The sequence below is a fragment of the Halictus rubicundus genome, chromosome 9 (assembly GCF_050948215.1).
Source record: "Halictus rubicundus isolate RS-2024b chromosome 9, iyHalRubi1_principal, whole genome shotgun sequence".
In the NCBI taxonomy this organism is placed as follows: domain Eukaryota; kingdom Metazoa; phylum Arthropoda; class Insecta; order Hymenoptera; family Halictidae; genus Halictus; species Halictus rubicundus.
In genome coordinates this window covers 1,927,719-1,950,965 of record NC_135157.1, presented here as the reverse complement: position 1 = coordinate 1,950,965, position 23,247 = coordinate 1,927,719, and the positions used below count along the sequence as shown (strand labels likewise).

General features: G+C 40.0%; 1 protein-coding gene, 10 non-coding genes and 2 pseudogenes across 11 annotated transcripts; all 13 read right to left on the bottom strand.

Moving 5' to 3' along the window:
- Window positions 1–9,219: 9,219 nt before the first annotated feature.
- On the bottom strand, window positions 9,220–9,339 carry LOC143357577 (5S ribosomal RNA). Its single transcript, XR_013082853.1, has one exon. It is a non-coding gene; the product is annotated as a 5S ribosomal RNA (ribosomal RNA).
- Window positions 9,340–9,655: 316 nt separating this feature from the next.
- LOC143357575 (5S ribosomal RNA) lies at window positions 9,656–9,775 on the bottom strand. Its single transcript, XR_013082851.1, has one exon. It is a non-coding gene; the product is annotated as a 5S ribosomal RNA (ribosomal RNA).
- Window positions 9,776–10,091: 316 nt separating this feature from the next.
- Window positions 10,092–10,211, bottom strand: LOC143357574 (5S ribosomal RNA). The gene has a single exon (XR_013082850.1). It is a non-coding gene; the product is annotated as a 5S ribosomal RNA (ribosomal RNA).
- A 316-nt stretch (window positions 10,212–10,527) lies between these two features.
- On the bottom strand, window positions 10,528–10,647 carry LOC143357573 (5S ribosomal RNA). The gene has a single exon (XR_013082849.1). It is a non-coding gene; the product is annotated as a 5S ribosomal RNA (ribosomal RNA).
- Window positions 10,648–10,963: 316 nt separating this feature from the next.
- On the bottom strand, window positions 10,964–11,083 carry LOC143357572 (5S ribosomal RNA). Its single transcript, XR_013082848.1, has one exon. It is a non-coding gene; the product is annotated as a 5S ribosomal RNA (ribosomal RNA).
- A 316-nt stretch (window positions 11,084–11,399) lies between these two features.
- Window positions 11,400–11,519, bottom strand: LOC143357571 (5S ribosomal RNA). The gene has a single exon (XR_013082847.1). It is a non-coding gene; the product is annotated as a 5S ribosomal RNA (ribosomal RNA).
- Window positions 11,520–11,835: 316 nt separating this feature from the next.
- LOC143357570 (5S ribosomal RNA) lies at window positions 11,836–11,955 on the bottom strand. Its single transcript, XR_013082846.1, has one exon. It is a non-coding gene; the product is annotated as a 5S ribosomal RNA (ribosomal RNA).
- Window positions 11,956–12,271: 316 nt separating this feature from the next.
- LOC143357591 (5S ribosomal RNA) lies at window positions 12,272–12,391 on the bottom strand (annotated as a pseudogene).
- Window positions 12,392–12,707: 316 nt separating this feature from the next.
- LOC143357569 (5S ribosomal RNA) lies at window positions 12,708–12,827 on the bottom strand. The gene has a single exon (XR_013082845.1). It is a non-coding gene; the product is annotated as a 5S ribosomal RNA (ribosomal RNA).
- A 316-nt stretch (window positions 12,828–13,143) lies between these two features.
- LOC143357568 (5S ribosomal RNA) lies at window positions 13,144–13,263 on the bottom strand. The gene has a single exon (XR_013082844.1). It is a non-coding gene; the product is annotated as a 5S ribosomal RNA (ribosomal RNA).
- A 316-nt stretch (window positions 13,264–13,579) lies between these two features.
- Window positions 13,580–13,699, bottom strand: LOC143357567 (5S ribosomal RNA). Its single transcript, XR_013082843.1, has one exon. It is a non-coding gene; the product is annotated as a 5S ribosomal RNA (ribosomal RNA).
- A 316-nt stretch (window positions 13,700–14,015) lies between these two features.
- On the bottom strand, window positions 14,016–14,135 carry LOC143357590 (5S ribosomal RNA; annotated as a pseudogene).
- A 4,087-nt stretch (window positions 14,136–18,222) lies between these two features.
- Window positions 18,223–20,566, bottom strand: LOC143357353 (uncharacterized). The gene is made up of 3 exons (XM_076793768.1): window positions 20,453–20,566; window positions 19,583–20,259; window positions 18,223–19,432 (listed from the first exon to the last, which is right to left on the bottom strand). Exons 1-3 carry the CDS (start codon window positions 20,564–20,566, stop codon window positions 18,223–18,225), a joined length of 2,001 nt encoding a protein of 666 aa, XP_076649883.1.
- Window positions 20,567–23,247: the final 2,681 nt, after the last annotated feature.

Here is a 23,247-nt window from a genome sequence, read left to right as displayed (position 1 = left end):
TCTGTCTTGTAGGTATGAAGCTATGAATTTAATGAGTGTGGGTGGATATTTCTGTATTATTAGTTTATATAGTAGCCCCTCTAACCAAACTCTGTCGAAGGCTTTTTCAATGTCTAGTAGAAGCATAACTGTTACCATATCATTGTTGAATCCGATTGAGATGTCGTTTGCAATTCTTGTTACCTGTTGTACTGTATTATGTTTTTCCCTAAAGCCAAATTGTTCGTCTATTACAATTTTGTTTTCTTGTTCAAATTTGTTTAGCCTGACGTGTACTATTTTTTCAAGGAGTTTACTCATTGTTGGTAGAAGACTTATTGGTCTGTAGCTGCTTGGTTCTGTTTCCTTTTTTCCTGTTTTGTGTATTGGTATGATGATTCCAGTTTTCCAGCTTGATGGGTAGTGATATTGTTTTAGCGTAGCATTCATTATGTACATTAGTTGTACTATTGCTTTTTTAGGTAGGTTCTTTAGTATTATATTTTGTATTCCATCGGCTCCTGCTGCTTTCTTTCCAGGTAGATGCTTAATGATTGTGTGGATCTCTATTGGCGTTGTGTAATATTTAGATGGGTCTTCTATTGCATCTACCTCCAGGAATTTCTTAACCTTTTCAGCTATTTTCACCTGTTCTACAGATTTGGTTGTTAAGTCTATGTTGTGCACCTGCTCAAATTGATCTGCTAACATCTCTACTTTTTCTTGGTCCGTTATGGCTTCATTATTATTGTTAATTAGTGTAGGCACTGGTTTATAGTCTTTTTTGAATATTTTTGTCATCTTCCATATGGAATTATCTCTTGGATTCAGCTTTTTCAATTTCTGCTCCCATTCGGTGTTTCTGTGTTGGTAGATGGCTTTTCTAATTTCTGCGGTTTCTTTGTACATCAATGCTTTTAGATAATCTAGTCTGTACCGCTGCCAGATCTTCCTTGTTTTGTTTCTGTTCCTTATCATTACCTTTATATGTTCAGGAAGTTCATCTTGTAGTTTATTTAATGGCATTTTTGGGATAGTTTCTTCAATGACCTTTTGTATTTTGTTTGTGAGTTTTTGTACTTCTATTTCTATTTCTTCTTTTGTTCTGATTTTTGAGTTGATGGTTATTTTTTTGTTCAGCCGTTGTCTAAACTCAATCCAATTTGCTTTTTTATAGTTGAGTCCCTTTTTCCCTATATCATTTACTATTTGTACTCCCAGTTCCATTATCACAGGATTATGATCTGAGCTTAGTTCGTGTAAAACCAGCATTTCGGAGATGTCTCGTATGTTTTTGTTTATGGCAATGTCTATTGTGGATGGTGGTTGTCCATTAGTGGGATAGTGTGTGTGTTCATTAGGGAAGAGTATGCTGCTATTATTGTTTGCAATGTAATTATATACTTTTCTTCCACTGCTATTCAGATTTGTATTGTTCCAAGCTGGGTGTCTTGCATTAAGGTCTCCAATTATTAGAACTTTGTTCCCTGTTTTCAGTAGATCATCAATCTCTTTTATTTTAAAGTGGTTTGAGGGGTTATTATATGCTCCTATTATGTACACTCCGGTTGCTAGCCTAATGGCGATGCATTCTATTGTCGTTTCTTTGTTTATTTTTACCTCTTTATGTGGTATACTACTTTTGATTAACATGAGAATTCCCCCTGAGGCTCTCTGTGTATTATCTTGTCTTATGCAAGTGTAGTTTTTAATTTTCATTTTGATTGTCTCCTTCAGTCTTGTGTCGTTTATTATTAGTATGTCAACTTTTTGTCGTACTATGAATTCTTTAATTTCACTGATTCTACTTTTCAGTCCGTTCGCATTCCAGGTACATATTCTTATAGTTTTGCTAGCCATCCAGTTTGTCACAGAAGTTTATAAATGCTTCAAATTGTTCAGTCTTACTTTTGCATAGGGTAAGTTGTTTCCTCAGTTCCTTAACAGCGTTTAGCATTTCCTTAATATTGCACACTTTCTTAATTTCTTTGATTTCATTCGCTAGTTCAGACATTTCACTGGTATCTCCAACAAAGTTGGTTGTTTCTCTGACCCTTTGGCCTGCAGTCCTAGCAGCATATGTATTTTTGGGGGTCTCTGATCTTGCCCATGCGTTTTCTGTCATGCTTACTCTGTGTGGATTTCTTATGCTTGGGAATGTAGCTTCATTATTTATATTAGGGAATTGTTTGTTGTAAGGAGGAGTATTAACTTTTTGCGGTACTGGTTTGGATTTCGCTGCTATCCACTGAATTCTTCTTTGATATGCTTCACAAATTGTTGCGTTTGCTGGATGGTTTCCCCCACAATTAGCACATTTTGCAGGTTGTTCCCTGGTTTTTGTGCAGTCCTTTGTCAGATGATTTTCTGCACACTTTAGGCAGGCAGGCTCCGCATAACAATTTGATGTAGCATGGCCCCACTCTTGACAGCGATGACACTGCGCAGCCCTTCTTTTGGTCTTGTAGTCTTCCCATGTAACCTTAATATTACATATGTAATGAATTTTTTGATTGAGCATTGATATTTTCACTGCTGCCGGTAAGGGGACCATGTACAGAGGTGTGTTTGTGCCTTTCATCATATGCACACTTGTATCTGGGAGTCCCTGTTTTGTTAAATCGTCGCGTATTTCAGTCTCACACATGACTGGATGTAAACCTTTGATTACGAAGGTTTTTCTTCTTTCATTGTGGAGTGTGTACGTATGGAATTCTATTTTCTTCCTTTGGTATTCGTCTTTTAGTTTAATGTAGTCGTCTTTCGAGGTTGTAAATACCTCTGTTTTATCTTTGTGATATTTGATGTGGTATTTGTCATTAAGTATGTATTTAAGTGTGCTTGTGAATTTTGAGTGGTTATCGATGCTCCCATGTATGACGATGGGAGTTGGTCTTTTTGTTTTCTGTGTAGTTTTCTTGTTAGTTGTGATTTCTGCATTTACATTTGTCTCTTCATTTTCTTGCTCCATGTCCGAGTTTTCTTCTGACGAGAGAATATCGAACCTGTTGCTGCAGGTAATTTCATTATTGGTTTGGTGTTTTTTCCTTTTGTTAGGTCCTGTCTTTTCCATTGTGTTGGGTATGCGTAATCTTTTCTCCCTTTTGATAATTATGTTGTTTAGATCTATTTCATGCTGATTTTCTTTGTTCTTTGTCTCATTTGCGGCCCCATTGGGGGGGTTGCCCTTTGATGTGTTGAGGTTATGTGTTGGTTGTATCTTGCTTCTGCCTTTATATTTGTGCTTGACTGTATTCTTTGTTGATATTAATTTTCGGATGTTTGCTTTTGATTTACCTGGTTTTTTTGGAGTCAGTTTTGTCACTTTTAGTACCTTTTTTACAGTTCAATTCGTTAAAATACGTCAGAGCGAGAACACTGAATAGTTCCGTGGTCCGACGCTCGGACGAGAGGGATGATCGGACGAGAATCGGTTCATTGCAACGTGATATGACCGTTGGCTGCCAAAGTAGACTTCAAAGCGAAAGAAGTGAGACCTGACTTACATTTTTGGTAAGGTCATTTTGCAATTCCCTCTTCGAGACACGGAACAAGCTCGAGATCCTACTTGATCGTTAGTCCAAAATCTGTCAGCGCCTACGTCCAATGATACATTCATGTTGTTAGTGTCGTCTAACTACTCAATGAATTAATAAATCTAAAACCTTTCCATTGACTGGATTGCGTTCTCCATGTCCACCATAAGACGCAACAAAAATACGTGCTTTGCTTTCGAGAAGCTATCGACAAGTGCATTGTGATCAGAAGGAAAAAAGAGAGCCAACAGCACGCGGTGTTCCCAGGCGGTCACCCATCCAAGTACTGACCACGCTCAACGCTGTTTAACTTCGATGATCGGACGAGAATCGGTTCATTGCAACGTTTTTTTTTTTTTTTTTTTAAATTGTTTATTTAAAGGCACTACAATGTTAACAGTTCTTAGACTAACTATAAAAATAAACGAAAAGTTTTTCTTAACATTTAAGTAATACTAATGTATAAAGGCACATTAGCGGTATGCAGTCTTTCTTTCTTAGCCGGAGGAGTGGCGGATGCTCACCCCTCGTAGTTCTATACTCGTAATGAATAGAATGCAGTTCACAGCCGCTACTATTTCGGGATTATCACATGCTCCTAAAAACGCCCTTAACAAAAACAGGAGCTCGCGTCAATTATTTGTAATCTTAATTCTAATTCTAATTCTAATTCTAAGTTTTGTACATATATACAAGTGTGTATGAAGAATGACAGGAGGGGAGAAGGTTGATGAGGGGACAAAGGGGATGAAATGAGATGAGGTGATGTTATTTACAGTTGTGTTAGGTGAGGTGGGGTGGGGAGGGGATGATATGAGGTGAGGTTGATGATGATGTCTTATTTACTATCTTATGATCTAGGGGTACTTTGGCATTATCGTCGAAGTCGACCTTTGGTTTGTAAAATCTTCGTGATTGCACAAGGTTCTTTGGGATTGTTGGGACTGGCAGCCCAGTAACAGTTATAGTTGTGAGCTTGCTCATATCGCAGTACATTATGGAGGTTTAAGTCTCTCGGCTAACCACCAGTATTTCTTATAATCTATATCCTTAATTTCTACGAGATCTTTATGTGGGATAGCTGCGCTGTAACGGTAGCCTTGTTCAGGTGTGATGTGATCATGCCCCTGGGGGTCGTACTCTATGGATTTCTTTCCTCTCTGGCGTGGGATGTGGTACAATATCGGGACTCCATTTCTGTTTTGAATGTATCCTAGTTTGTCTAAGTATACAAATGCTTCGGGGGGGATAAATCCCGAGGTCAGTGTTTGTTTGATATAGTTGTCGTCTGGATGTGCTATGGGGAATATTAAGCTATTGTTTGTAACATGTCGTGTGTTGGCGAAATAGTTTCGTGTTATTTTTATGATGTGGTTGTCAATTCTGCTGATATTGGCTTTGTTATATATAGTTTCATTGTTTATGTGTCTTTTGTAGTTTGAGTGGGCTGACCTGTATAATCCGAGGCAAGCTCTGAGGCACCGTCTTTCGAAAATGCGAATTTCTTCCATTATAGAGGCGCTGACATTGTACCAAATCTCGCAGCCATATGTTATTATAGGTCTGATTAGGAGTTGATAACAGATTAATTTTGCTTTTCTGTTAAGTGTGTGGGAGTGGAATAGCCTTGCACTAGCCCCGAAAGCATTTCTAGCTTTTTGGAGTTGTATTTGTGGATGGTTATTAAGGAGGAGCCTGCTGTCTAAGGATAGGCCTAGATATTTGACTGACTCCTTGTGCGGGATTTTTTCTCCGGATTGAGGGTTGCCTATGAGTTGAAATGTTTTGTAATTTTTTAGTCGGTAGCCTATTGTCCCTTTGAGTTTGGGTCTGAATAATATCGATTCGCATTTGTCTGTGTTTACTTTTAGTTTCCAGGATGTGTAGTACGTGAAGATTCTATTGATTGTGTTTTGGAGTACCGTTTGCACCTTTTTGGGGTTTGTCCCTACGTGGTACACAATCAGATCGTCTGCATAGGCTAACATTGAGCAGTTTGTTCGTTCTGGGCCAAATAGGTTTAAAATGTCACTTGTGAATATATTGAATAATATTGGTGAATTTATGGTGCCTTGTTGGAGGCCATTGATTATCTTGAAAGGGCATGAGAGAATGTCGTTAGATATGCAAACTTTGAAGGATCTGTCTTTTGTCATGTTTTTAATGAGTTTAATTAGTATGAGAGGAAATTCTTTGCGTTTCAATTTGTATATCAACGCGTCTGTCCAGACTGTGTCGAATGCTTTCTCCAGATCTACCAGACATGCGCCCACGCAGGAACCACTGCTCAAGGCTAGATTGATGTCGGAGGTTAGTTTGTTAATAGCGTGTATTGTGGAGTGGCGTTTTCTAAAACCATATTGACTTTCGGGGATTATATTGTTCGTGTCGCAGAAATCTAGGATCCTATCGTTGATGACGCGTTCGTAGACTTTGCCAATGTTTGGTAACAGGCTGATTGGTCGGTAGCTGTCTGGGGAAGAGGGGTCTTTGCCTTTTTTTGCAATTGGAATGATTTTAGCTGCCTTCCATTCTTCTGGGAATGTACTGTGGTTTAGTAGGTTGTTAAATAGGATTGTGTATATCCATATGATTTTGTCTGGGAGCTTTTTTAAAACGTAGTTTGGTATCTGGTCGTTCCCGGCAGATTTTTTATTGTTGAGGTACTTGAGCTTGTGTTTGACTTGCGAAAAGTTTGTAAAATATGTTGGTATAGAGTCTGGTTGTCTAGGGTTTAGGGCTGAGTTTGTTTCGGTAAAGTCGGTTACAGTGTTCGGTACTGAGGTTGCTATCTCGATGGATAATTTTTCTAATTCGGTGTTAATCAGGTTTCTGAAGCTGGGGTGGTTCAGGTGTTCATTTTTATTGCTTGCCATAGCGTAGTGCGCAGCAAGAATGTTGGATTTTTGAGGGTTATCCCGTATGATGAAAAGGTCGTTGTCATCTTTTTCAAGAAGGTCTGTATTTATGTTTGCGAGATTTAGTAAGTCTGTTTTATCTTGTTTTATTTTGAATTGAGGTATTGTGTAATGTTGTTTGCTTCTGAATATCCGGTTAATTTCGGGGAACATTTTGTCTGCTTTCCTCGGATCTATGGCTTTTACTCGGTTCAGCCAGTATGTGTGAACTTGTTTTTCTACCTCTTGTTTTAGTTTCTTCCTGGTGCCAGCTATCATTTGTTGTAGATTGTGTATAGTGTGCTCTGTGTATGAGTTTGTAGTGAATTGTTTGCGTAATTGTCTCAGTAGGGAAAGGTGTTTCTGTTCTTTGCGTTGTAAAGTTTTGATTTTGTGGTTTATGTATTTGTCTGTTGAGTTTTCGGGTTTTTGTTTTGGAGTTGCCATGTCGACTGCTTTAATGATTTCATTGTTAATGTTGTTTAGTTCTGTCTTAATTTGTTCTATGGATAAGTTGCAGTGTGGGTTTATGTTTGTATGGAGGTTATTTAATTTATTTTGAAATTTTTCTACGTCAAGTTTTGAGTAGTTGTTTTTGGTGATTGTGTGTGTGTCTGAAAGGGGTATCTGTGCATCGGGGATTTCAAACGACGCCAGACAGCCTTCATGGTCACTGGGGAAGTTGATGGTTTGTAGCTGATCTCTGTGTGAGTTTTTTAGCGTTATTCTGGCGTCTATTAGGATTAGATCAATAAAGGATTCATATCTTGGAAATGTTGGGGTGTTTGTGTGGAGTAGTCTGAGTTTGTATTCTATGTCATTTTCGAGAATCCATGAGTTGAGAGCGATTCCTCTCTCATCATTGAATTTGTTCTTCCATGCTGTGTGTTTGGCGTTCCAGTCGCCTGCTAATATGTAATAGGTGTTTTGTGAGTGTAATTTTAGTTCTGTGAATATATTATTGAGTTCTTTTATGAAAAGTGTGGGTTTTCTTTTTCTTCCATAGATAGCTGCCAACAGGAGGATATTTCCGTTGTTTAGGGTTATTTGTACAGTTGTTTCTTCTATTGTCTTAAAGATTGTACTAAATTCTATTGGTTTGTACTGTATGGTGTTTCTAATTATAATTGCCGTTCCACCGCCCTTGCTGGTTAGTCTGTCAGATCTAATAACATGGTAATCTTTCAGGTAAAATGTGTGTCTTGGTTTCAGATGGGTTTCGTTTAGGAGTAGAACATCAGGGTCGTTGTCTTCTATCAATTTTATAAGTGCTATTCTTTTCGCGTTGCTTATAATTGAGTTTGTGTTTAGAGAGATGATCTTTAAATTGTTTTTGTTTGTGTTTCTGGGGATTGGGTTACGAGCCATTGCTAAATATGGAAATAATGTGGCTTAGTTGTGTACTGATTGATACAAATTTGTTCGTTAGGTCAGAGAGTGTTTTTTCTATGTTTAGTGTGCGGGTTTCTAAAAATGTTATTTTTGAACTAACCTCAGTTTCATTTGTGTTCTGTGTTTGGGGTGATATGGCCTCAGGTGTTTTGTCTGTTTTCTGAGTTGAAGCTATAGCAGCGTAGGAGATTCCTGGTTGGGTGCGGGTTTGTTTAAATTGCTTCGGAGGAGCATTTATATTAGAATCTGGTTTTCTGTTGAGTCTGCTCTGTATGAATTCTTTTGCCTTTGGACAACCTCTGTATGAGGCTGGGTGTCCAAAAGTTTTACAATTTATGCAGAAGGGTGTGACGTTAGAAGGGTTAGTAGAATTTTTTCCCAACGCACACTCCCCAGGGGCATGACCCTGGTCACACTTGACGCACCTGTAATTCAGGTTACAATTTGCAGCTGTATGGTCAAAGCGTTGACAGCGTTTACATTGTTTTATGTTTTGACCTTTCAGCTTTTCCCATCTGATTTTGTGATGTAGAATGTATTTTATATCCTTAATGGATGAAAAGTCACTATTGGCTTCTAGTTGCACTAAAAATATTGGGAGTATTCTCTGCTCTTTTATGGAGTTATTTGTGGTGAAGCGGCTCACCTTGCTAAAACTAATTTTATTTTGTGAAACCTTTTTTAGGTCTTCCATTATTTCCTCTTCCGAGAAGGAGGAGGGTAGACCTTTTAATAGAAGGTTGTGATGTTTGAGCCATTTTGGGGTATATGTATAATATTGTGTACTTGCTCTATTTAGTATGTCTTTTACTTTATCTAAGTTGTCTGGGCTGTTTAATTGTACAGTGTGTTTGTGTGTGTTTACTCTCTTAATGTAAAAATTATTTGTGTTACCCGTAGCTTCCTTTATTAGGTTGATTGTGTCCTTGGGGTCTTGTACGAGGATGTTTATTGGTGGCGGTCTCTTGTTTTGTGTTGCAGTTGCAGAATTTATGTGTGGGGTGCCTTTTGGTGTTGTGGATGAAGTTGTTGGTTGTGCTGGCCTTGTGGTTTCGTTGATTTGGTGATAGGTTCATTGCAACGTGATATGACCGTTGGCTGCGCAAGTAGACTTCAAAGTGAAAGAAGTGAGACCTCACTTACATTCTTGCTAAGGTCATTTTGCAATTCTCCCTTCGAGACACGGAACAAACTCGAGATCCTACTTGATCGTTAGTCCAAAATCTGTCAGCGCCTACGTGCAATGATACATTCATGTTGTTAGTGCCGTTTAACTACTCAATGAATTAATAAATCTAAAACCTTTCCATTGAATGGATTGCGTTCTCCATGTCCACCATAAGACGCAACAAAAAAAAGTGCTTTGCCTTCGAGAAGCTATCGACAAGAGCATTGTGATCAGAAGGAAAAAAGAGAGCCAACAGCACGCGGTGTTCCCAGGCGGTCACCCATCCAAGTACTGACCACGCTCAACGCTGTTTAACTTCGATGATCGGACGAGAATCGGTTCATTGCAACGTGATATGACCGTTGGCTGCGCAAGTAGACTTCAAAGTGAAAGAAGTGAGACCTCACTTACATTCTTGCTAAGGTCATTTTGCAATTCTCCCTTCGAGACACGGAACAAACTCGAGATCCTACTTGATCGTTAGTCCAAAATCTGTCAGCGCCTACGTGCAATGATACATTCATGTTGTTAGTGCCGTTTAACTACTCAATGAATTAATAAATCTAAAACCTTTCCATTGAATGGATTGCGTTCTCCATGTCCACCATAAGACGCAACAAAAAAAAGTGCTTTGCCTTCGAGAAGCTATCGACAAGAGCATTGTGATCAGAAGGAAAAAAGAGAGCCAACAGCACGCGGTGTTCCCAGGCGGTCACCCATCCAAGTACTGACCACGCTCAACGCTGTTTAACTTCGATGATCGGACGAGAATCGGTTCATTGCAACGTGATATGACCGTTGGCTGCGCAAGTAGACTTCAAAGTGAAAGAAGTGAGACCTCACTTACATTCTTGCTAAGGTCATTTTGCAATTCTCCCTTCGAGACACGGAACAAACTCGAGATCCTACTTGATCGTTAGTCCAAAATCTGTCAGCGCCTACGTGCAATGATACATTCATGTTGTTAGTGCCGTTTAACTACTCAATGAATTAATAAATCTAAAACCTTTCCATTGAATGGATTGCGTTCTCCATGTCCACCATAAGACGCAACAAAAAAAAGTGCTTTGCCTTCGAGAAGCTATCGACAAGAGCATTGTGATCAGAAGGAAAAAAGAGAGCCAACAGCACGCGGTGTTCCCAGGCGGTCACCCATCCAAGTACTGACCACGCTCAACGCTGTTTAACTTCGATGATCGGACGAGAATCGGTTCATTGCAACGTGATATGACCGTTGGCTGCGCAAGTAGACTTCAAAGTGAAAGAAGTGAGACCTCACTTACATTCTTGCTAAGGTCATTTTGCAATTCTCCCTTCGAGACACGGAACAAACTCGAGATCCTACTTGATCGTTAGTCCAAAATCTGTCAGCGCCTACGTGCAATGATACATTCATGTTGTTAGTGCCGTTTAACTACTCAATGAATTAATAAATCTAAAACCTTTCCATTGAATGGATTGCGTTCTCCATGTCCACCATAAGACGCAACAAAAAAAAGTGCTTTGCCTTCGAGAAGCTATCGACAAGAGCATTGTGATCAGAAGGAAAAAAGAGAGCCAACAGCACGCGGTGTTCCCAGGCGGTCACCCATCCAAGTACTGACCACGCTCAACGCTGTTTAACTTCGATGATCGGACGAGAATCGGTTCATTGCAACGTGATATGACCGTTGGCTGCGCAAGTAGACTTCAAAGTGAAAGAAGTGAGACCTCACTTACATTCTTGCTAAGGTCATTTTGCAATTCTCCCTTCGAGACACGGAACAAACTCGAGATCCTACTTGATCGTTAGTCCAAAATCTGTCAGCGCCTACGTGCAATGATACATTCATGTTGTTAGTGCCGTTTAACTACTCAATGAATTAATAAATCTAAAACCTTTCCATTGAATGGATTGCGTTCTCCATGTCCACCATAAGACGCAACAAAAAAAAGTGCTTTGCCTTCGAGAAGCTATCGACAAGAGCATTGTGATCAGAAGGAAAAAAGAGAGCCAACAGCACGCGGTGTTCCCAGGCGGTCACCCATCCAAGTACTGACCACGCTCAACGCTGTTTAACTTCGATGATCGGACGAGAATCGGTTCATTGCAACGTGATATGACCGTTGGCTGCGCAAGTAGACTTCAAAGTGAAAGAAGTGAGACCTCACTTACATTCTTGCTAAGGTCATTTTGCAATTCTCCCTTCGAGACACGGAACAAACTCGAGATCCTACTTGATCGTTAGTCCAAAATCTGTCAGCGCCTACGTGCAATGATACATTCATGTTGTTAGTGCCGTTTAACTACTCAATGAATTAATAAATCTAAAACCTTTCCATTGAATGGATTGCGTTCTCCATGTCCACCATAAGACGCAACAAAAAAAAGTGCTTTGCCTTCGAGAAGCTATCGACAAGAGCATTGTGATCAGAAGGAAAAAAGAGAGCCAACAGCACGCGGTGTTCCCAGGCGGTCACCCATCCAAGTACTGACCACGCTCAACGCTGTTTAACTTCGATGATCGGACGAGAATCGGTTCATTGCAACGTGATATGACCGTTGGCTGCGCAAGTAGACTTCAAAGTGAAAGAAGTGAGACCTCACTTACATTCTTGCTAAGGTCATTTTGCAATTCTCCCTTCGAGACACGGAACAAACTCGAGATCCTACTTGATCGTTAGTCCAAAATCTGTCAGCGCCTACGTGCAATGATACATTCATGTTGTTAGTGCCGTTTAACTACTCAATGAATTAATAAATCTAAAACCTTTCCATTGAATGGATTGCGTTCTCCATGTCCACCATAAGACGCAACAAAAAAAAGTGCTTTGCCTTCGAGAAGCTATCGACAAGAGCATTGTGATCAGAAGGAAAAAAGAGAGCCAACAGCACGCGGTGTTCCCAGGCGGTCACCCATCCAAGTACTGACCACGCTCAACGCTGTTTAACTTCGATGATCGGACGAGAATCGGTTCATTGCAACGTGATATGACCGTTGGCTGCGCAAGTAGACTTCAAAGTGAAAGAAGTGAGACCTCACTTACATTCTTGCTAAGGTCATTTTGCAATTCTCCCTTCGAGACACGGAACAAACTCGAGATCCTACTTGATCGTTAGTCCAAAATCTGTCAGCGCCTACGTGCAATGATACATTCATGTTGTTAGTGCCGTTTAACTACTCAATGAATTAATAAATCTAAAACCTTTCCATTGAATGGATTGCGTTCTCCATGTCCACCATAAGACGCAACAAAAAAAAGTGCTTTGCCTTCGAGAAGCTATCGACAAGAGCATTGTGATCAGAAGGAAAAAAGAGAGCCAACAGCACGCGGTGTTCCCAGGCGGTCACCCATCCAAGTACTGACCACGCTCAACGCTGTTTAACTTCGATGATCGGACGAGAATCGGTTCATTGCAACCTGATATGACCGTTGGCTGCGCAAGTAGACTTCAAAGTGAAAGAAGTGAGACCTCACTTACATTCTTGCTAAGGTCATTTTGCAATTCTCCCTTCGAGACACGGAACAAACTCGAGATCCTACTTGATCGTTAGTCCAAAATCTGTCAGCGCCTACGTGCAATGATACATTCATGTTGTTAGTGCCGTTTAACTACTCAATGAATTAATAAATCTAAAACCTTTCCATTGAATGGATTGCGTTCTCCATGTCCACCATAAGACGCAACAAAAAAAAGTGCTTTGCCTTCGAGAAGCTATCGACAAGAGCATTGTGATCAGAAGGAAAAAAGAGAGCCAACAGCACGCGGTGTTCCCAGGCGGTCACCCATCCAAGTACTGACCACGCTCAACGCTGTTTAACTTCGATGATCGGACGAGAATCGGTTCATTGCAACGTGATATGACCGTTGGCTGCGCAAGTAGACTTCAAAGTGAAAGAAGTGAGACCTCACTTACATTCTTGCTAAGGTCATTTTGCAATTCTCCCTTCGAGACACGGAACAAACTCGAGATCCTACTTGATCGTTAGTCCAAAATCTGTCAGCGCCTACGTGCAATGATACATTCATGTTGTTAGTGCCGTTTAACTACTCAATGAATTAATAAATCTAAAACCTTTCCATTGAATGGATTGCGTTCTCCATGTCCACCATAAGACGCAACAAAAAAAAGTGCTTTGCCTTCGAGAAGCTATCGACAAGAGCATTGTGATCAGAAGGAAAAAAGAGAGCCAACAGCACGCGGTGTTCCCAGGCGGTCACCCATCCAAGTACTGACCACGCTCAACGCTGTTTAACTTCGATGATCGGACGAGAATCGGTTCATTGCAACGTGATATGACCGTTGGCTGCGCAAGTAGACTTCAAAGTGAAAGAAGTGAGACCTCACTTACATTCTTGCTAAGGTCATTTTGCAATTCTCCCTTCGAGACACGGAACAAACTCGAGATCCTACTTGATCGTTAGTCCAAAATCTGTCAGCGCCTACGTGCAATGATACATTCATGTTGTTAGTGCCGTTTAACTACTCAATGAATTAATAAATCTAAAACCTTTCCATTGAATGGATTGCGTTCTCCATGTCCACCATAAGACGCAACAAAAAAAAGTGCTTTGCCTTCGAGAAGCTATCGACAAGAGCATTGTGATCAGAAGGAAAAAAGAGAGCCAACAGCACGCGGTGTTCCCAGGCGGTCACCCATCCAAGTACTGACCACGCTCAACGCTGTTTAACTTCGATGATCGGACGAGAATCGGTTCATTGCAACGTGATATGACCGTTGGCTGCGCAAGTAGACTTCAAAGTGAAAGAAGTGAGACCTCACTTACATTCTTGCTAAGGTCATTTTGCAATTCTCCCTTCGAGACACGGAACAAACTCGAGATCCTACTTGATCGTTAGTCCAAAATCTGTCAGCGCCTACGTGCAATGATACATTCATGTTGTTAGTGCCGTTTAACTACTCAATGAATTAATAAATCTAAAACCTTTCCATTGAATGGATTGCGTTCTCCATGTCCACCATAAGACGCAACAAAAAAAAGTGCTTTGCCTTCGAGAAGCTATCGACAAGAGCATTGTGATCAGAAGGAAAAAAGAGAGCCAACAGCACGCGGTGTTCCCAGGCGGTCACCCATCCAAGTACTGACCACGCTCAACGCTGTTTAACTTCGATGATCGGACGAGAATCGGTTCATTGCAACCTGATATGACCGTTGGCTGCGCAAGTAGACTTCAAAGTGAAAGAAGTGAGACCTCACTTACATTCTTGCTAAGGTCATTTTGCAATTCTCCCTTCGAGACACGGAACAAACTCGAGATCCTACTTGATCGTTAGTCCAAAATCTGTCAGCGCCTACGTGCAATGATACATTCATGTTGTTAGTGCCGTTTAACTACTCAATGAATTAATAAATCTAAAACCTTTCCATTGAATGGATTGCGTTCTCCATGTCCACCATAAGACGCAACAAAAAAAAGTGCTTTGCCTTCGAGAAGCTATCGACAAGAGCATTGTGATCAGAAGGAAAAAAGAGAGCCAACAGCACGCGGTGTTCCCAGGCGGTCACCCATCCAAGTACTGACCACGCTCAACGCTGTTTAACTTCGATGATCGGACGAGAATCGGTTCATTGCAACGTTTTTTTTTTTTTTTTTTTTTTTCATTCATTGTTTATTTAGAGAGCTACAACAATATTAACGGTTCTTACAATAACTATAAAAATAAACAAAAAAAAGTTTTCTTAAACAGCGGTACTTATTTCTAAAGGTAGTAATGTATATAGGCACATTACAGTCATACGATTACGGTTTTTGGCCAGAGGGGTGGCGTGAGCCTTCCCCCTCGTAATTTTTGGTTGTATTGCACTGAATACATTTGTGCAGTTCACAGCCGCAAGTATTTGGTTGTTGATTCTTGTTCCCGAAAACGCTCTTAACAAAACAGGAACTCGCGTTGTTATTTTAATCCTTAAATTCTAAGACCTACGTGCTAAATATACATATATACATATGAGCGGAGGGGGGGGGGGAGATGAATTGTGATGAGTATTGATACCGTAAAATGAGGTGGTGATGATGTTATTTACAAATATGGAGTGATGAGAATGAGGTGAGCGGGGAATGTGGGACAGGGGAGGTAATGCTAATTATTTATTGCACGTTGATGCGTAATTGCACGTTTGTCAACTGTTTGAGTTATAGTCTCGGGTCTCTTATTGTTTTAATACTATGCTATACCTAGTTTCGCTATTTTCCGTGCGTTATGGCGGCTTAAATCTATCGGCTAACCACCAGTATTTCTTATAGTCTATATCACGAATTTCGAGGAAATCCCTTCGTGGTATCGCTGTGCTGTAACGGTACACTTGCACTGAAGCGGGTTGATCAGGCTCCTGGGGGGTGAGGAGTATGCCTTTTCTAGCTCTGTGGCGTGGGATATGGTACAATATTGGGATGGCCTCTTTGTTCTGTATGTATCCGTGTTTATCCAAAAATATGAATGCCTCGGGTGGGATAAAATCGGTTGTTAAAGTTTTCCTGATGTGATTATCGTCTGGGTATGCTATTGGGAAAATTAAGCTATTGTCTGTTACGGTTATTAAGTTGGCAAAGTAGTTACGTATTATTTTAATTATAAAATTATCAATTCTGTTGATGTTGGCTTTGTTGTATATGGTGTCGTTGTTTATGTGTCGTTTGTAATTTGAGTGGGCTGATCTGTACGAGCCCAGGCAAGCCCTGAGGCATCGCCTTTCGAAGACTCGGATTGTTTCCATTATAGACGCACTGATATTGTACCATATCTCGCAACCGTAAGTTAGAATGGGTCTGATTAGTAGCTGGTAACATATTAATTTTGCCTTTCGGCTGAGAGCTCGAGAGTGGAAAAGTCTACCGCATGCCCCGAAAGCTTTTCTCGCTTTTTGTAGCTGTACTAGGGGGTGGGTATTTAATAGGAATCTGTTGTCTAATGTTAACCCTAAATATTTAACTGAATCTTTATGTGGGATCTTTGAACCGGATTTCAGGTCGCCAATTAGGTGGAACGATTTAAAATTCTTGAGTTGGTAGCTTTTTCCTGCTTTGAGGGTGGGTCTAAATAAGACGGTTTCGCATTTCTCTGTGTTTACTTTTAATTTCCATGATCTGTAGTATGTGAATATACTATTTATGGTATTTTGAAGGACTTTTTGTACTTGAGCTGGGTTTGCACCTGTATGATATACTATTAAGTCATCCGCGTAGGCTAATAGGGAGCATTCTGTTCGGTCCGGGCCAAATAGGTTTAGTATGTCGCTTGTAAATATATTAAAAAGGATTGGGGAGTTTATTGTGCCTTGTTGGAGACCATTCGATAGTTTGAATGGGTGGGACGTGGCGTCGTTGGTCAGGTAGACTCTAAATGTTCTGTCCTTTATCATGGCGTGAATTAGTTTTATTAAGACTAAAGGGAATTCCTTCCGCTTTAGTTTGCATAGTAGTCCGTCTATCCAAACTGTATCAAAGGCTTTCTCAAGGTCGACCAGACAGGCGCCCACACAGTAGCCACCATTTAGTGCAAAATTGACATCGGAGGCAAGTTTATTAATAGCGTGTATTGTGGAGTGTTGTTTCCTGAATCCATATTGGTTTTCGGGGATGATGTTCTTGCTATTGCAGATGTCAAGGATCCTATCATTAATTACTCGTTCGTAGACTTTTCCGATGTTCGGGAGTAAGCTAATCGGGCGGTAGCTGTCCGGCAAGGAGGGGTCTTTGCCTTTTTTGATAATCGGGATGACCTTGGCTGCTTTCCAGTCTTCCGGAAATATGCAGTAATTTAATAGATTGTTAAATAAAATGGTGTATGCCCGTATGATGTTACCCGGTAGTTTTTTCAATACGAAATTTGGGATTTGGTCATTTCCGGCTGATTTTTTGTTGTTCAGGTATTTAAATTTGTTTTTAATTTCGTAACAGTTTGTGAAATATGTTGACATGGTGTCTGGTTGTTTGGGAGATAAGGAAGAGTTTGTTTCGTCGAAGGTGCAGACGGTGTTTGGCACTGTAGTGGCTATTTCATCGAATAATGTTTCTGTTTCTGATTTGATTAGGTTTCTGAAACTAGGGTGGTTTATATTTTGATTTTTATTGGAAGTTATGGCGTAATGTGCAGCTAGAACGTTTGATTTTTGCTCGTCTTCTTGTATGAGGAAGCGATCATTGTCATCTCTTTCTACAGAATTTGGGTTTATGTTTGCGAGATTTACGAGTTCTGTTTTGTCCCGCTGTATTTTGAGTTGTGGTATGGTGTGCTTGTCTCTAATTCTGAAGATTCTGTTTACCTCCGGAAACATTTTGTCTGACTTTTTTGGGTCTATGGCTCTAACGCGGTCAAACCAGTATGAGTTGACTTGCTTTTCGATTTCTAGTTTAAGTTTCCTTCTGGAGGCTGCTATCATCTGTTGCAGATTATGTATAGTGTGCTGTGTGTATGGATTTGTAGTGATTTGTTTGCGCAGTTTTCTTAGTAGTGTAATGTATTTCCGTTCTGTATGTTGTAGACTTTTGATTTTACGGTTTACGTATTTGTCTGTTGAATTTAGAGGTTTGTGTTTTGGGGTTGCGGTTTCGGTTGCTTTGATTATTTCGTTATTGATGTAGTTTAGTTGTGTGTTAATTTGTTCTGTGGTGAGGTTACAGTTTGGATTTATGTCTATTTGGATTTTGCTGAGAAGTTTCTGGAATTTTTCTGTATTAAATTTCGCGTAATTCTTTCTGGAGAGTGTGTCTGTGTCTGTAAGAAACAATTGTGTATTTGTGATTTCGAAGGTCGCCAAGCAGGCTTCGTGATCGCTGGGAAAATTAATAATTTGTAATTGGTCTGGGTTCATTGCAACGTGATATGACCGTTGGCTGCGCAAGTAGACTTCAAAGTGAAAGAAGTGAGACCTCACTTACATTCTTGCTAAGGTCATTTTGCAATTCTCCCTTCGAGACACGGAACAAACTCGAGATCCTACTTGATCGTTAGTCCAAAATCTGTCAGCGCCTACGTGCAATGATACATTCATGTTGTTAGTGCCGTTTAACTACTCAATGAATTAATAAATCTAAAACCTTTCCATTGAATGGATTGCGTTCTCCATGTCCACCATAAGACGCAACAAAAAAAAGTGCTTTGCCTTCGAGAAGCTATCGACAAGAGCATTGTGATCAGAAGGAAAAAAGAGAGCCAACAGCACGCGGTGTTCCCAGGCGGTCACCCATCCAAGTACTGACCACGCTCAACGCTGTTTAACTTCGATGATCGGACGAGAATCGGTTCATATAGGTGTCAGAGGACGTGAATTGAGTATTCCTTCTATCTCAACGATTAGCGTGTAAAATTGTTCGTACGTGAACATGGTCTGACCTACTGACTTATGCAAATGTTTTTTGAACGAACTTGCAGCCTCCCAAAGGCCACCGAAATGTGGAGAACGGGGAGGGGAGAAATGCCACTCAACGTTTTCCTGCGTGAAGAATTGTGGAAATTTGTCTTTGTATTCGTTGGATAGTAGGAATTCCCGAATTTGTACGATTTCATTTTTTGCGCCTACGAAATTAGTGCCATTATCCGAATAAATATGACGCGGTTTTCTTCTCCTCGCGATAAATTGTTTAAGAGCTCGTAGACACGATTCCGTTGTCAAATCGGTGGCTAATTCTGAATGTATTGCCTTTGTCGCAAAGCATACGAAAACTGCGACGTAGCATTTCACTTTGGTTTTATTTCTGAACTTCTTTTTTTTAATAAGAAAGGCTTCGCAATAATCTATTCCTACGCTTTCAAACTGGCGTGTTTGTATAATCCTTTTTTTGGCTAAATTTCCCATTATATATTGCGGTGTCCTGGGATTGTATTTGCAACATTGAATGCATTTATGCAACAGTTGTTTGACAATACTCTTGCCAGCTATCGGCCAATATTTTTTCCTCACCATGTATAATGTGGTTTGTGTCCCTGAACGGAGTTGTTTTAAGTGTATCTGTCTAATTATTAGTTCGGTAACGTGGTGTTTGTGTGGTAGTATTATGGGATATTTCTGATCATATCTGAGTAGGGCCTGTTTCCCGTTATTGTCTATAAATGGGTTAAAATTGATTAGTTTGCTTTTTCTATTGACACCCTTGCCGTTTTCTAAATTATTTACTTCATATGGGAATGCTTCTAACTGAACTAATCTGACTATTCGAAAGTTTGCATTTTGAATTTCCGATATTGACAATGGGCCTGTGCCTTTCCTGCTATTACGTTTTAGGTTGTTATAGAAACGAAAAATGTATGCTACAATTCTATTTAAATAATCGATGGATGAGTATTTTGTTAGTAGATCCACGTTTGGATGTGTAAATAAAGTTACGGGACGTCTTTTTTCTAAAATTTCTATTTCCTGCAACCTTCTAACCAATGTGGACCAAACTTCCATATTGTATTTTGTATGAGCTGAGAAGGCAGTTGTCCTCGCGAGACAAAATCCGCAGGATTGTCTGCTGTTGCAATATGGAACAAATTATCCGAATGAACAGCCGTTTGTATTTCGTTGACTCTATTCGCGACAAACGTTTTTAACAGATGCAATGTAATAGTGGAGTCGGACCAATTTGTTTAATGAATGTAATTCGTTTTTTATCTCAAGCCACGATTGTTTTATTGTCTGGGGGACTAGTTCATCCCAGTCAGTTGCTGTTTTCCACAATTGCTGCATGATGATCTTGGCTTTGATAATTACCGGCCCGAGCAAACTGAGAGGGTCAAACAATTGCGCAATTTCTGATAGAAGCACCCTCTTGGTAATTCGAGGTTGTTCGGATGACAGTTGTTTAAAAATATATGTAATCTGGTCGCTTGCTGGTTTCGAATAAACGCCTAGTGTCTTTTTTGTTTCTGACGGATCTAGGCACAGTGATTCTTGCTGATTCTGTATTTGCAAATCCGCAATCAATCTTGTGTCATTGGAGGTCCATTGTCGCACATGGAAACCTCCTGCGCGAGCTAATGCGATACATTGTTCCTTGAGTTCTAACGCGGCTTGCAAACTATCTGTTCTTGTCAGTAGATCGTCAATATAAAAATCTCTCATAAATACTTCTGCAGCTACCGGGAATTTCTTTGCTTCATCCTTGGTCAATTGATTCAAGGAACGCGTGCTTAAAAATGGTGCAGGCGCGGTGCCGTATGTGACTGTGTTTAATATGTATGTTTTGATCGATTCAGACATCGAATCCCGCCATAGAATTTTTTGATAATTTCTATTGTCCGGATGAACTACAACTTGTCTAAACATTTTCTCTATATCCGCTGTGAGAACAAACTCATGCTGACGAAAACGAATAAGGATGGAGAACAAAGTGTCTTGTATCGTAGGGCCAATTAACAAGATGTCGTTCAATGATAGGGCCGAAGTACTTTTCGCTAAGGCGTCGAATACTACCCTAACTTTTGTGGTCGAACTAGATTTTTTTACAACCGCGTCGTGTGGCAAATAATACGTTTTCCTAGTCGTCCTTTACTTCCGTCATGTGTCCTAATTCTAAATATTCTCTTAAAAACTTCATGTATTGCGTTTTCAAATCTAAATTTAGCTGAAGTTTACGCTCTAAACTATAAAATCGCCTTAAGGCCATTGCCTTTGAATTGCCGAGATAATCGCGATTTTCATTGAATGGTAGCCTCACTACATATCGTCCTTGTTCGTTACGCGTTGTGTGTTCTGTGAAGTGGGTTTCGCACTCTCTCTCTCTTCCGCGGACAGAAAAATCTCCTCTGGAATTTCTTCCATTGCCCAAAACCTACTAACTTGTGTATCAAGAGACATGGTTACATGACACACTCCACGTAACCTGCCTTGCTTAATTGTTTTATGACTATCTACTTCGCCAGTGACTATCCATCCTACTTGCGTGTTTTGCAAAATGACCGAAGGTTTATCTAACTTAATTCGACCAGTTTCTAACAAATTGTAAAACATCGTATTACCAATGAGTGCCTCTATCTCCCCTGGTTTGTGGAAATCGGGGTCTGCCAATTCTATGTGTCTCGGAATATTAAACTCTCTCAGGTTTACCTGTCGCAACGGCAGCATACCCGTAATCGACGGTAGTGCAATAAATGTTACCTGAGTTTTGAATGGACTGGTTTGCGATTTTATGCTCGTTTTAACCAGGTATTTGGAATTTGTATTAAGTTCGCCTAAGCCGGAAAACGAAAGGTCTATATTTTGTTTGTGCAATTGCAACCGTTCCGCGAGTCTATGTGTGATAAAGTGTGTTTGCGAACCACTATCTAACAAAACACGACACGTGTGCTCCTTGTTATGCTTGTCTAAAATCGTAATTTGTGCTGTGCCTAGCAGAACCTACGAATCATAAGGAGCGGTTAATGCGGTCTTGATTGTTTCCGCGGACATTTATGGTGTAGAAACGGTCTGTCTGTTATCGTTCGTCACGTCTTGTGTCTCGGTCGAAAAATGAAGTAGGATGTGATGCTTCCTATCACATTTACGGCAATTGCCTAATCGACAATTTGCAACGATATGGTTCGGGCGCAAACAATTTGTACAAAGTTTTCCCCTTTTTACTGTGTCTAAACGATCGCGAATTGATAATTGAAGAAACTTCGTACATGCGTAAATTGGATGTTCCCCATTACAAACTATACAAATTTGTTTCCGCTCGTACGTGTCGACGAACCTGAGACTTGGATCGTATGGTATCCTGTACCGTACTCGTTTTGTTTGCATTTAAAGTTTCCGTTCCGAAATCGTCTCCGCGGGCACGTTTGTTAAGTGTAATAATTGTATGAATTTGGGAATATCTTCGTCCTCTAACGTACGTTCCCACGCGCGACGTGTATTTTCATCTAGCTTACTAGACACGATGTATATTAAAATTGCATCCCAATGCTCGGTGGGTTGATTTGTGGCCTTCAACGCGTTCACGTGTACTTGTGTCTGCTCTGCTAATTGTCTAAGATTTATGGGCGTGTCTCGAGTGACCTCCGGAAGATCCAGTAAAAGTCTCAAATGGGCGTTTTTCTTGGCTTGTTGCATCGTTTGCATAACAAATCCCAAGCCACCAAATAATTGCCTTCCGTCGCATTTAACGAATCGATTACTGCGGTAGCCTCTCCATGAAGTGCATTTTTTAGAAGATGAAAGGGCCTAGCAGGATAAGACTGGTCCAGCGGCGCCAGTACGATTTTTATCGGTATTGTAAACAATGGTATTGGAAAACAATGGTTTTAGGTTGAAAGATAATCCCCCAAAATTTCAAGTCGCTAACCCTTCATTTAAGGATAATATGAGGGTAAATACCCTTAACTGTATCATTTTTTTTCTCGGTTGTTAATTAAGATATTCGGATGGAACAAAAACGAAAATATTCGAACTTACCTCCTTCATATCATATATTCTTTTTCACAATTGTGATCAAATTATTAAGGGTAGAAAAAAATTATTTAATTTTTTAGGGGTGGGGTTTGCAAGCAACCCTTTGAGTGACCACTTCCAAAAAATTGAAGAACAATCTTCTGTTACCTATTTAATATGTACAAAAGTTTCACTTGTTGTTCATGTTGCAGAACGACCATATTTTTAATCATTACTTTAGAACTGCCACTTCTAAGTTTAAATAAAAATATAATTAGTAAATAAAAATATAATTATTAAGCATTTCCACAATGAAATGTGAATATAACTCGCATTTTTATAATCTTTTGTAATGATTGGCACCCAAAAATGTATTTAATTAAGCATAGTAAGCAAAGACATACTTGAGTGGTACCAACGTCGACTACGCATAGCGACGGCCCTGGCGAGTCGCGAAAAGGCTGCAATGGCCGTCTGGCGCGAACGCGTCGCGCACACGCTGTCAATTAACATTTTCTGATCCTTCTCGTACATTAAGGGAACCAAATACTTTTCGTGAATGGTTTCTTTACCAGAAATGTCTGTAGAATGCATTCCTGTATAGTAAATTCCTGCTAGATAAAGGATTTTTCACATAAATACAAAAATAGAGCGTACAAAGTATCCGCGTCGGCACATTTTCAAACTTTAACAACCATTTACAACTATTAGGAAGTACATAAAAATATAATTGACTATATGAATATGTAGAGGAGAGTCCCCTCTATCTCTTGACTCAAATTTTAACTTTCTCGCATGTTTAGTTTTTGCGTAACACGTCGTTTCGTATCAAAATCGGGCATTTTTACAAAAACCAAAATTTTTCGAAAACGTTGCGTGATGGAGCAAATCTACTCTCAGATTCGGTTTTAGGATGACAAAGTGTATCAGAATCACCCA